This window comes from Littorina saxatilis, linkage group LG17, assembly GCF_037325665.1.
Source record: "Littorina saxatilis isolate snail1 linkage group LG17, US_GU_Lsax_2.0, whole genome shotgun sequence".
NCBI lineage: Eukaryota > Metazoa > Mollusca > Gastropoda > Littorinimorpha > Littorinidae > Littorina > Littorina saxatilis.
In genome coordinates this window covers 53,228,126-53,242,308 of record NC_090261.1, presented here as the reverse complement: position 1 = coordinate 53,242,308, position 14,183 = coordinate 53,228,126, and the positions used below count along the sequence as shown (strand labels likewise).

The 14,183-nt window shown below is 41.8% G+C and overlaps 1 protein-coding gene across 2 annotated transcripts in view; it reads right to left on the bottom strand.

Moving 5' to 3' along the window:
• LOC138953927 (autophagy-related protein 2 homolog A-like) overlaps positions 1 to 14,183 on the bottom strand; it is an 82,767-nt gene that overhangs the window by 64,423 nt on the left and 4,161 nt on the right. For both annotated transcript variants that reach the window (XM_070325919.1, XM_070325920.1), the window contains exons 4-12: positions 14,072 to 14,168; positions 13,410 to 13,611; positions 11,839 to 12,012; positions 8,522 to 8,618; positions 7,797 to 7,952; positions 6,349 to 6,453; positions 3,743 to 3,829; positions 1,609 to 1,852; positions 579 to 756 (exon numbers count right to left, since the gene is read on the bottom strand). In XM_070325919.1, coding sequence (XP_070182020.1) covers positions 579 to 756; positions 1,609 to 1,852; positions 3,743 to 3,829; positions 6,349 to 6,453; positions 7,797 to 7,952; positions 8,522 to 8,618; positions 11,839 to 12,012; positions 13,410 to 13,611; positions 14,072 to 14,168 — 1,340 coding nt within the window. The remainder of the gene's footprint in view (positions 1 to 578; positions 757 to 1,608; positions 1,853 to 3,742; positions 3,830 to 6,348; positions 6,454 to 7,796; positions 7,953 to 8,521; positions 8,619 to 11,838; positions 12,013 to 13,409; positions 13,612 to 14,071; positions 14,169 to 14,183) is intronic.

Sequence of the window (14,183 nt, the reverse complement as noted above, 5' to 3'; positions counted from 1 at the left end):
ACACTTTCTAACCTTAACACATCAACCAGCCCTCTTACCAAGTCAGCAAATCTTTGCTAACCTGGCTCAGAAATGTTGCACTTCCATATATCGCACACAAAATACATTATTAAGCGGGTCCATACACAATGACAAACTACGCTTCATCACCCACAGTTACGTGATAGTCACAGTACATGAATCATGGCCCCCACTTCCCTCCATCTACATACCCACCCAAATGTGCAGACATAGAAGGAAGACACAAACAAGAAACAAGACAGAAATCTGAAAGTACAAAACAACACACACACATGATCACACACGCACACACACACTGACACACACACAGAGCAAAAGGACAACACTCACACACAGCAAAAAATACAACACACACATGCACACACACATACACATAGCAAAAGGATACCTGATATCACACACACACACACACACACACACACACACACACACACACACACACACACACACACACACACACACAGCAAAAGGACAACACACACACATACACAGCAACAAACAAACACACACACACACACACACACACACACACACACCAGAATGAAACTTGTACTGACCTCAGAGTACTGCGGCAGGCTGGTGGCCTCTTGATCGCCGAAGCTGTTGCCTGCTTTCCTGCTGTCGTACAAACACTCGACCAACTCCGTGCTGCCGATGTTTAGATCCACGCAAAACGACTGGCCGGTGTGGACAGTCTTGTCCTGCATGGTCACCGTCACTGGCTTGCACAGCAATCTGTCGGACAAACAATTGTGATAACGTGACACCAGCCTGTCTCATTTGTATCATTAATTGTTACACTTCTCCTTCTTTGATCATGGGCTGAAACTCCAACGTTCACTCATGTTTTTGCACGAGTGGGTTTTTACGTGTATGACAGTTTTCACCCCGCCATTCAGGCAGCCATACGCCGCTTTTGGGGGAGTCATCTGGTACACAGTTTTCAGACATTAAGTAAAACCCCCTTTCTAAGACCACTAAAATCATAGAAAAATCCTGTCATAAAGGGAGGTAATCTTAAAATGAAAGTAAATTTAGGGAGGTTATGAACAGAAAATTTGAAAAAGGAAGGCCTTTAAAAGGAGGAAGACTTATATCAAGAGGTCTATTAAAAAAAAGGGGGGGGGGGGAGTCCGTTGTAAAACGACAAAGACCTGACTTACCTATGTCAATTAAGTGTCATCTTATACAACAAACGGAATTTAGAGATAATTGGTGAGCAAACTTTTGTCTTGATTTCACCTCCAAAAGCCTACACAAACATCAGGTAAGCACATACATTTTACCTGATTAATGGAACGCCTCTAAGTGCAAGCTTCTGCAGCCATTGCATTTTATGTTTCTTCTAAAAATCAATATCAACAATGAAAATTAAAGCACTGTTTCACACTACCAAGACTGTCCCTTTATGCCCAATTATCATGAAAACCATCAGCATCTCATCTCTCAATCACAGTAAGTGCCCATTACACACACTCTCCCTGAAAACCTATCAACATCTTAACTGTCCTGCTCCTAAAAAAACCAGTTTCTAAGCAATTGAAAAAAAAGAAAAGAATTTGTTTTGAAATCTTAACGCCTACTCACCCCAAATGATCCCTGGGCAGGACGGCCGACACTCTATCCCTGAGCTGAGCTAGCGGCAGCGCCTGGCCAACGATAGGGATGCAGCGGACGCCCTGGAAGTAAACGCCGGTCAGCGCCTTCATCTTGCTCACCCACTCCTTGCGGTTGCCGTCATGCGGCTCCTCGTGCAGCACACACACCGACACTGTCGCCACCGTCAGGTGGTAGCTGCTGCGTTCTGCGCCTGGGTCTAGGGATGCTCTCTCTACCAGACACACACAAAAAGAGAAGGAAAAATTTATCTTTTGGGCTTTGAGCAATATCTTATTGTGTGAGAAATTCATTATTTTTGTTCAAACATTGTCTTATTTGGTGAAAAACTTCTTTTTTTTTACCAATATTTCATTCAATCCTCCATTGGCATAATAAAACATTAGCATTTTAGAATCAACAGCAAGCCATAAGCTTACAGTTGTGATCCTTAAAAGGCGCCTGCAACCAAAGAATCCTCGCAGCAAGACTATGGCATTTTTCATAATTCTTGATAACCAATCTTCATTTTTAAATCAGGGGTGAATTTTGGCGAATCGCGTCGGGCGGGTTTGAAATTCCTCTGAAATCGCCCGCCTGGCGGGTTCAAATTTCGATGAACGCAGTCGATAGGAACGGCCGGCGAACAAAGATCTCGCGCGGTTCGTCTGCTATAATATTGGACGCCATGTTTCTCGCGTCTAACGCAACTACCTCCGGAAGTTCCCCACATGTATTCAAACGTCGTACTGTACACACGCTTGTAAACATGTGGAGATGTATTGACACTGTCACTCCCCCGCCGCAAAAAAACCAGAGAACGGACGATGAAAAAAGAGGTCAAAAGAGACAGTATGAAAACAAACACGGCAGAGAAAATGGCAGGAAAGATGGAAGAGGACAGATACCGGCGAAGAAAGAGTATGGCTCGTGTACGACACGAAACAGGAGATGTATTGTGCTGTGTGTCGAACTTGTGATCAGAATGTGATACCAGGAGGTAAATTTGTGTTTAGAGATTTAGATGTGCCAAAGATTCTGCAACTTTTTAAGACTGGCAATTACGAGACAGAGTGAAAGTTAATGTGTGATTGTGTGACACTGAGAAAGGGGATGACTTGTGTGTGATTGTTTCCCTTAGCATGTAAATGATTAATGGTATGACTATATATGAGGGTTTGCATTTGACTACTAAGAGTGAGGTTAACTGTGTGACAGTGAGTGGGTGAATGTTGATTTGATAATTTACTGTTTGCTTTGTTATTGAACCATAGTGAATAATTAAAGCACCCCAAACAAACAAAGTTTGTTTATGTCTTTTGTTTGTTTGTGGCATTTAAAATAAGCATGTGAGCATTGTTTGTATAAATGTAGGTTTTTGTGTGTTTGTCGCCACCAACGCGCGATCTACGAGCCGTTGATATGGTTGGAAATCCCGGCTGGTTGGGGGCCGGTTGGAATTTGGGGGGGCCGGTTCAAATTTTGACTTACCGGCCCCCCTGGCCGGCAGCAAAAAAAGTTAAGGTACACCCCTGTTAAATAATGACTTAAATATTTACAAAGAATGTTGAAATAAAGGATAAATGCATAGAATGTCAAAAAATTCTTTCTCTTTAGCTTTGACTGCTTGGCTGATGCAAAACTGAATGCTGATATTTCAAATTACCCTCACACGTTCAGGACAGGGGAGATAATAACTGTCTTCAAAGGAATCGACCATGTGAATATATATACCTTTAGCCCGGCTTCCTAAAATGACAATTCTCTGACAATTTTATATCCCTTCTCATGTGAATCACACCTGATATAATGTGATTTGAATTAACCTGTTCAAGCTCTTCTCAAAATTACACTTCTGTCATTCTTTGATCACTTATCTTGTGATTCGCATCTGACGTAAAATGATTTACCACTTTGTGACTCCTCACCATAAAGAAGTCTGTGACATGACAACATATTTGGCACTGGCTAGTCAACATTGTATGCTTTGAAGTGACACAACCGTCAAACACCGAAGAAGAAAAAGAAATATTCTTTGCAAAGCTTTGCTATAGATTTTGTCAAAATGCACTGTGGTAAACTTCATCCTGCCGTTGGTTCTCAAAGTCTTCGCTAAAATACCTACCTCTGTCATCTCTGACTTTTTGGGCTGTTCTCTCTTTCTGTCTCTGCTGTCTGTCTGTCACTGCTGTACTTCCGGCAAACACAGAGGCTGCAACACAGAAAACACATTAAGGACCTTTGGGAACACTTTTGCTGTAGCAGTTTACGAAGAGAAAAGGAGATGAAAAGTATGTTCTTTCAAAATACATTTACCTCTGTTCTTTATTCTTTTAGGTTGCCTTGTTTTTTCTTCTCTTGAATGATCTTATAATCATAGCAGAAAGTTTTAAAAAAATATTGCAGTGGTGCCTCTGATGAAAGGACAGCCATGATTTGCAAAGGATACAGAAGAGGACGGTAGTAATTGTGGACACAGGATTTACGTATTAGCATGTATCTTTTAAATTATCTTGCTGCCTCTTTCTTTTTAAGCTTGTCTGTGTTTTAGTGCAAGTAAGTGGAAGCCTTTCTGATTTTTGATTTTAATATTGAGACAAATTCCTGGATACGCTGGGGAAAAAAATATTCTGTATTCTGTAAGCACTCACTAGTTTGGATGCAAGAGAAGGGGAGTAAAGGTGGCAAAAGTTGCAAAGGAAACATAAGAGGACAGGTGTAAGCACTCGCTGGCTTTGGTACAAGAGGAAGGGAGTAAAGGTGGCAACAGTTAGAAAACATGGGAGGACAGCGGTAAGCACTCACTGGCTTTGGTACAAGAGGAAGGGAGTAAAGGTGGCAACAGTTAGAAAACATGGGAGGACAGGTGTAAGCACTCACTGGCTTTGGTACAAGAGGAAGGGAGTAAAGAGGGCAACAGTTAGAAAACATGGGAGGACAGCGGTAAGCACTCACTGGCTTTGGTACAAGAGGAAGGGAGTAAAGGTGGCAACAGTTAGAAAACATAAGAGGACAGGTGTAAGCACTCACTGGCTTTGGTACAAGAGGAAGGGAGTAAAGGTGGCAACAGTTAGAAAACATAAGAGGACAGGTGTAAGCACTCACTGGCTTTGGTACAAGAGGAAGGGAGCAAAGGGGGCAACAGTTAGAAAACATGGGAGGACAGCGGTAAGCACTCACTGGCTTTGGTACAAGAGGAAGGGAGTAAAGAGGGCAACAGTTAGAAAACATGGGAGGACAGCGGTAAGCACTCACTGGCTTTGGTACAAGAGGAAGGGAGTAAAGGTGGCAACAGTTAGAAAACATGGGAGGACAGCGGAAAGCACTCACTGGCTTTGGTACAAGAGGAAGGGAGTAAAGAGGGCAACAGTTAGAAAACATGGGAGGACAGCGGAAAGCACTCACTGGCTTTGGTGCTAGAGGAAGGGAGTAAAGAGGGCAACAGTTAGAAAACATGGGAGGACAGCGGTAAGCACTCACTGGCTTTGGTACAAGAGGAAGGGAGTAAAGGTGGCAACAGTTAGAAAACATGGGAGGACAGGTGTAAGCACTCACTGGCTTTGGTACAAGAGGAAGGGAGTAAAGGGGGCAACAGTTAGAAAACATGGGAGGACAGCGGTAAGCACTCACTGGCTTTGGTACAAGAGGAAGGGAGTAAAGGGGGCAACAGTTAGAAAACATGGGAGGACAGCGGTAAGCACTCACTGGCTTTGGTACAAGAGGAAGGGAGTAAAGGTGGCAACAGTTAGAAAACATGGGAGGACAGCGGTAAGCACTCACTGGCTTTGGTACAAGAGGAAGGGAGTAAAGAGGGCAACAGTTAGAAAACATGGGAGGACAGCGGTAAGCACTCACTGGCTTTGGTACAAGAGGAAGGGCAGGGTTCGTACAGAGTCCTTGAACCCTGGAAAACTCCTTGAAAATTGGAAAACCTTTTCCAGGCCTTGAAAAGTGCTTGAAAATAGAGTTTTGTTAAATAGTCATTGAAAAGTACTTGATTTTTCTAAATTGTTGCCTATACATTTCGTCAGCAGCTTGTCTTATTTAAAAAAAAATGCAACCCCCTTTTTTTACGTCAAATACAGTACACACATTTTGGGAGAATAAAAGATCGAGTGAAAACGAAAGCAGACGAACTAACTATTACTAGTCACCCGTAGTTGCTTCCCTTCCCGGAAGTTGGCAAGGGAAACAACTACGGAATGACTAATAGTTTGCAGACGCGAAACTTGATGACTTGAAAAACTGAAGGTAAGCTTGGTGCTTTGCATTAATTTGGGGAAAATCATGTCCTTGAAAAGCATTTATTTGGTCCTGGAAATGTCCTTGAAAACTCCTTGAATTGTATCAGCTCTGCCCTGCAGGAACCCTGGGAAGGGAGTAAAGAGGGCAACAGTTAGAAAACATGGGAGGACAGCGGTAAGCACTCACTGGCTTTGGTACAAGAGGAAGGGAGTAAAGGGGGCAACAGTTAGAAAACATGGGAGTACAGCGGAAAGCACTCACTGGCTTTGGTACAAGAGGGAGGGAGTAAAGGGGGCAACAGTTAGAAAACATGGGAGGACAGCGGTAAGCACTCACTGGCTTTGGTGCTAGAGGAAGGGAGTAAAGGGGGCAACAGTTAGAAAACATGGGAGGACAGCGGTAAGCACTCACTGGCTTTGGTACAAGAGGAAGGGAGTAAAGGGGGCAACAGTTAGAAAACATGGGAGGACAGCGGTAAGCTCTCACTGGCTTTGGTGCTAGCGGTACCAGCAGTGTCCACACTGGTAGTGGAGGAACTCATCTCATCTCGCCCCATCGACTCCATCGTGAAGAACTGGGGCTGCCCATCCGCTGCAACAATAAACATATCATATTTATTTGTTTTGTTTTTGTGTGTGAGCGTGCATGTCTGTCTGCCGGTGTTTATCAAGCTGATAAATAACATTGTAACGCAGCAAACTGCAGTTACCTTTAAACCAGTATGAACAAAGTTTGAAGCTGAATACATTAAGAAAATCAGGCTGCTTTCAACATTAACACCAAATGGTCCACCACACAATTCCAATCATCAGTATGGGTTTGTTGAACATGTTGTCAAGTAAGAATCACATCTTAAAATTGTCATCTGACCATTTTTTAAGAAAAAAGAAGTAAAGTCAAATTAAAGGTAAGGTGCTTCCTGCAATAAAAGACACCATTTGGACCAGCAAAACATTCCTACATTGCAATTGGCCTGTCTTGACAGGTATAATTTGGTAAAGATAAGAGAAACTACAGAAGATGTCCTTTACTGGGAGGTGTCCTCTCATCAGAGGGATCTCACTACGCAGGTATCACTGGACATCCAAAAGTGTCACAATTATGCACATACCTACACACACTAACCAAATTAACAAACAACAAGAAGGGCAAAGCCCATACGACTCACATGCTTTACACATTTTTCCTACCAAAATACATGTGACCTTGACCCAAGGTCAAGGTCATCCAAGGTCATGCAACACAAAGCTGTTAATTCAAGACATAGGAAGTACAATGGTGCTTATTGGCTCTTTCTACCATGAGATATGGTCACTTTTAGTGGTTCACTACCTTATTTTGGTCACATTTCATAAGGGTCAAAGTGACCTTGACCTTGATCATATGTGACCGAATGTGTCTCATGATGAAAGCATAACATGTGCCCCACATAATTTTTAAGTTTGAAACAGTTATCTTCCATAGTTCAGGGTCAAGGTCACTTCAAAATATGTATACAATCCAACTTTGAAGAGCTCCTGTGACCTTGACCTTGAAGCAAGGTAAACCAAACTGGTATCAAAAGATGGGGCTTACTTTGCCCTATATATCATATATAGGTGAGGTATTGAATCTCAAAAACTTCAGAGAAAATGGGAAAAATATGAAAAATAGCTGTTTTTTAGGCAACATTTATGGCCCCTGCGACCTTGACCTTGAAGCAAGGTCAAGATGCTATGTATGTTTTTTGGGGCCTTGTCATCATACACCATCTTGCCAAATTTGGTACTGATAGACTGAATAGTGTCCAAGAAATATCCAACGTTAAAGTTTTCCGGACGGACGGACGGACGTCCGGACGGACGTCCGGACGGACGGACGGACGACTCGGGTGAGTACATAGACTCACTTTTGCTTCGCATGTGAGTCAAAAATGTATCATTCAAACAGCTTACACAGAACGTTCTCACAGCCCATGGTATCCGTGAGGTCATCAAAAGGGTCAGCACCCAAGATGTTTTGCTGCAAGGCAAGGTCAACTCTGTGGTAATCCTCAGGTCCCATGCGACGACTCATTGCCCCTGTGGGACTGCCCGTTGCACTGGACTTGCCTGCCATAAACATCAAGCAGCTATGCACATTTTGTCACACATTTTTGCACGGTAGTATCTTCACACAAATAAATGTTCATTACCCCCCAAAAAACCCACAAAACAACAAGATAGAGCAACTAAAAGAATGAAGAACATGTACATACTTGCTGTTAAAATGTAGACAGAAGGCATGCCTTGACCAGATTAAAGAGTTTGATAGCTTTTGTTCCGAGCAACAATGCTAACTGTCATTGGTTTCCTGTCCTTAGAAACAAAATAATGTACCCCCTTGGCTAAGAGCAGAATAGACCACATTGATACAAAAAATAGAGCAAGCGGTTTGTGCTGTGTAGTTTTTTAGACATGAAAAATTTACTTACATTTACAATTTTCTGTTAATCTGAAAGCCCCAGCTGTAAGGTAAACCACAGTGATGCTCATTATCATTAAATATGGTAAAAGCCAATGGAGATTTTAGAATCTCATATATGCTCTGCCTGGTTACTATGCTACGATTCTCTCTACATTTGGACAAAAATGAATTTCAGAACAGAAATGGTGGAACAATGTAGAGACAAGGTACTCACTTGGTGCAACAAAAGACGACAGGATTCTGATGACGAAGTGGAGCTGTTTGGGTGACAGCAGGGTGTGGACAGCTCCCAGGTGACTCTCAACCTCAACCTGTGTAACCCACACAACCATCATCATCACTCAAATTAATTAGGTACGCACTCTTCTTCTTCTTCTTCTCATTAAAAAAGAGAATGCTTCGTGTCCTACAGGCTAAATAGTTCGCCTCTTAAAGGACTAGATATGTGTTATATATGTTAATTCGAATTTTACGCACTCACGGCTTTTGATGAGATACACAAGTGTATGTGTGTTTAGGTGGTATCAGCCATTTGCACTTATGGCAGCATGACTGAGGTCTTTTACGTGCCACTGTGGTGACACGGGGGTGGGACATGGCTACCGTCTCTGGGTCTGCACATAAAGTTGACCCTGCGACCTTAGGATCACAAGTCCAGTGCTCCACCAACTGAGCTAAACTCATTCGCTCCTAGGTATGCAGTTATACAGTGGAACCGCCCCTTCAAGTAGCTATGCCAAACAGCCTGTCAGCTGTGCCGGAAAAATGGGAAAAACTGCAGTTGCTCACTTGTTTGTCGGGAGTACCACTGTACCCATGTCTTTTTTTAAAAAATTATCTGCAGATGAAAAATCAATATGGTATTTTTTAATGAGGAGGGAGATAGTTCTTAATTATTCTCAGTACATTGGCAAATTTCAGTTCAAAGTGAAACTAAGATTTTCCTCTTTTTTTTCTCTTCCTAGAGTGCCACCAATTTAGAATGTGTGATTGTGACCAGCACCCACGACACCAGCTAAGGATGTGGAGCACTTGATTGCAGCGGCTGCCCATTGAAAGACTGCCCTGGGCGTGAGGACACTACAGACCCCGGTTCCACCAGTATTTAAGACTTTCGAAACACGAAAACAATGAGTGCTTGTAGTGTGTGCATGTGATATTCTGTTTTTTCAAGCAGTAATAGAATAAATTAAATGTGTGTTTGAACTTGAGCTGAGATTTTGTAACATTTTTTACTGGCATTGTATGCATGTGTGGATGTGAAGTGTATGCGTATGTGTGTGTATGTTTCTGTGTGTGTCCCTGGCAGGGCTAAGAGTATGAGTACTCAAATTCAAGTCAATTATGATGCAAGCAACACCCATGACAATGAACAAATCTTTCAAGAAAGTATGTCTTGAAGCGAAAATCATTGTTCATCATCAATGCTTGTTAATTAGCTAATTAATATAAAATTGTTCAACAAATGCTTACATAGGTATTGTAGTAGCTATTGTTATAGGTTAAATTATAACTTCCAAGCTCGTTTAGGTTCATGGCAGATTAAAATTGGGAGTGAACACGTTTTTTTTGCAGATATTGGATATCGGATAATATGTAATTTTGGAACATTTATTCATAATTAAACCAAATTTTTGACAAGAATCTTGCACACTACAATAGTTTCATTATAATGTCCAGTGTTGGTGAGCTTTCTGTACTATTTTCAGTAGTTTTTAGAAGATGAATCCAAAAAATCATTTTAACGATAATTATTTAATTAACACCTTTTTTAATTATCATAACTAGTTTTTATTGTTACCAGTGTGTCCAGCACCATGTGTTTCATAACCCTACCAAGTTTTATTATGATATCTTCCAAACACACTGAATTACAGCCAAAAAAAACTGTAAAATTGGCTCTGTCACCGGTGCCACAGTTTCCTGCTCTTTCCTTCTTTGTTCCATGTAAGCCATTTTCAGAATTTTGGTCAAAATTTTGGTCAAATTTTTTTGATATCTTTGGAACTACTTGACCAATTTAAAAAAAAATAAACTGATTTGTACTCAGGGTGACTCGCTCTTCACATTGAAACTATTTTTGGATTGGTCTCTTATATTTGAAATTTCTGTTTGGCATAGCTACTTCAAGACCCCCCAACAGGGCGGGGATGTAGCTCAGTCGGTAGCGCGCTGGATTTGTATCCAGTTGAGTTCGTCCCCACGTTCGGCGAGAGATTTATTTCTCAGAGTCAACTTTGTGTGCAGACTCTCCTCGGTGTCCGAACATCCCCCCCCCCCCCCCCCCGTGTGTACACGCAAGCACAAGACCATGTGCGCACGAAAAAGATCCTGGAATCTATGTCAGAGTTCGGTGGGTTATAGAAACACGAAAATACCCAGCATGCTTCCTCCGAAAGCGGCGTATGGCTGCCTAAATGGCGGGGTAAAAAACGGTCATACACGTAAAATTCCACTCGTGCAAAAAACACGAGTGTACGTGGGAGTTTCAGCCCACGAACGCAGAAGAAGAAGAAGACCCCCTTTCAAGACCCCACAATTTAAGACTTCCCCCCTTTTCAGGTCCTGCTTTCACAGATTTTCTGTTCATTACCTCTGTCAATTTACTTTCAGTCTTACAAGAGGGTACAGTGTACTGCTGTATAAAAAATCAAAACCCAGCCTTCCCCTTTTCTTAAAAATTACTGTACACAAATAGAACAGAGTCCTCTATGTATTTCTCTCTTTCGGGTGCCAAATGTTCATGATAAACTCACTAACAATTTGCCATAAAAAAAACTATCAACAGGTAGAAAAAAAAAAGAAAAAAAAAGTAGAACAAGAAGAGCAAACGCTCGATCGAGTCACTTTCGCAGTTCTGAATATTATATGAGGCATCAGATGGACAGGAAGAAATTGCTATTCACAACACAATGAGTCACGTTCACATAAAATTTGAGCCCGGTCACTTTTATAGTTTCCGAGAAAAGCCCAACGTTAAGTTGTGTGTTGCCGAACAGAAAAGGCTAGTTATCTCCCTTGTTTTTCTGATAACGTTCGTAAAAGGCTACAGATGTAAATACTTTGATGTAAAGAATAATCCTACAAAGTTTCAATCACATCCGATGAACTTTGTCAAAGATATAAAATGTCTAATTTTTCCTTTGACGCTGACCTGTGACCTTGAAAAAGGTCAAAGGTCAACGAAACCATCGTTAAAGTGTAGAGGTCATTGGAGGTCACGACTAAACAAAATATGAGCCGGATCGCTTTGATAGTTTCCGAGAAAAGTCCAACGTTAAGGTGGTGTCTACGGACGGCCGGCCGGCCGGCCGGACGGCCGGCCGGCCGGACAGACTAACACTGACCGATTACATAGAGTCACTTTTTCTCAAGTGACTCAAAAAAACGGAAAAAAACCCATGCTTGCAACAACAATTGTAAAATGCCAAGGTGACCTCTCAGGCTGAACTCACTTCTGTATGAACGAGAGTATAACAGCAATTGGAATCAATCCATAAAGCTCAAAATTCGTAGTTGCCTTTCACAAACCTTTGGTCCCTCGACACTCTCAATTTCTTTTGTTTTGATTTTGATCTCAGTCAAGCCTGCCAGGGTTGCTATGGTGACTGGCGTTGACCTTTCGACCTCCTCTTCCCCCTCCTCCATGTGGCGTCTGGGTCCCTCATCTCCATCAGGCACCTCGTCCATTGCCGACAGGAACAGCTGAAAGTGCACCAACAAACACATTTGTATCAAATAATTTTTTTCTTTCGTTTTGCTTTTATTCTTCTATACATGTTTTGTGTGTGTGTGCTAAAAAAGACATTTAGGCTGAAAAGTTCAGTACGTATCTGTGTATGTTAAAAATCAACTGTTTAAGGCAGGTCCAGTTTTCTTTCTTTCTTTATTTGGTGTTTAACGTCGTTTACAACCACGAAGGTTATATCGCGACGAGGGAAAGGGGGGAGATGGGATAGGGGAAAGGGGGGAGATGGGATAGAGCCACTTGTTAAGTGTTTCTTGTTCACAAAAGCACTAATCAAAAAATTGCTCCAGGGGCTTGCAACGTAGTACAATATATGACCTTACTGGAAGAATGCAAGTTTCCAGTACAAAGGACTAAACATTTCTTACATACTGCTTGACTAAAATCTTTGCAAACATTGACTATATTCTATACAAGAACCACTTAACAAGGGTAATAAGTGAAGAATTTTATGGGTGAGAAAAGGAAAGTAAAAGGACTTTGGGGAGGCAGAAATAGAGAAGAAACAAGAAAAAGATCCTAATTAGGTTCACGGCATCGAGAGTGATGCGACCTTCTCTCAGAAATTAGTAGAGAAGGCTCCCCCATCCACCACCCGGGGGACGCGCCTCTACGCCAATTAGGGGGCGCGAGGGGTCCAGTTTTCATTGTTTCTATTTTGACAGGTGCAGGTAACACCAACATTTCTCTACGCTACTGGTTGTTGTTGATATCGTTTACTCATTTTGTTCTACCAGCTTAAAATATCTCTCTGCTGTGAGGGACACCACCTGGCCAGAGGAGACAGCGCTACAAAAGAAGTTATACAGCCCCAGAGAGGACTTGGAGAGGACAGCACGTTTCGCCCTGCAGTCCGGACTGACAATCTAACAGCGAACGACAAGAAGAAGAAGAAAATATCTCTCCTTCAAAATAGAACATGTTCTAGTTATACACTGATTGTGCTAAAGATCTGAAGCCTGCTCTAAAATATCAATGAAAATTACCAGACTAGGCAAAGGTTTTAATGAAATAAGCGCAGCCACCATATCATCGCTAACCCCTTATACTGCATTAAACTGGTGAAACCCTGTACCTCAGAGATAGAAGAGCCAATGGAGTAAGGTATAAAGGTCCGGTTACACGGACTTTCATCGTCATCCAAGTTGACTTTGTATTGTACATGTGCTATCCCCTTAATACTTTTACAGCAGAATACCGGTGTAACCTCCTACCTCAGCAGGTGAGGCGCCAGTAGAGTCAGGTATAAAGGTCGGGTTACACGGACTTTCATCGTCATCCAAGTTGACTTTGATGTTGTACATGCGCTATCCCCTTAATACTTTTACAGCAGAATACTGGTGTAACCTCTTACCTCAGAGGGAGAAGCGCCAGTAGAGTCAGGTATAAAGGTCGGGTTACATGGACTTTCATCATCGTCCAGGTTGACCTTGATGTTATACATGCGCACGTTCTTCAGCATCCAGGCCAGCGGTGCTCTGTTTGCGTCAGAGTCCACATCGCTCCCTGCATCAGCCTGGTGCATGTCTCGCACACGGTCATCAAAATATTCCATTCTGAGGACGTAAGATAAGAAAAATGGTAAAGAACATGCAGACAGAGGTATTTTCAAAATGTCCATACACATTTAGTCGAGTGATTGACGAAAAGATTCACCTACAAGACAACTTCAACAAAATCTACTGATCTGCAAAGTAAGCTACGCTTCAGACCATCTAAAACTGGCATATCAAACTTATCTCAGACCAAACAAAAACCTCAACCATTTATCAAATGAAGTAAAAACTAAAAGTAGTAGTTTCATAAAACAGCAAAGACTTCACTATATATTTTCAAGGTAACTAAAAATCATAAACAAAATGACTTACGAATAAAAAAAGAAGAAAACATAACTGAAGTGTAACAAAGTCAGAAAGCAAAACCTAAATAACAACAAAAGAAAACTGAAATTTAGATAAATTGATAAAAAAAATGAAGAGAAAATTGAAAATGTGTCAAAGAAAAAAATGTACATACTTGTCCACATGGACGTCGAGGCCGACCACATTACCATCTTTCACATCCTCCAAACGTAGTGTGATGTCCTCAACAGAAATACGAACCAGTGCCTTGACTGAAATCACAAAAC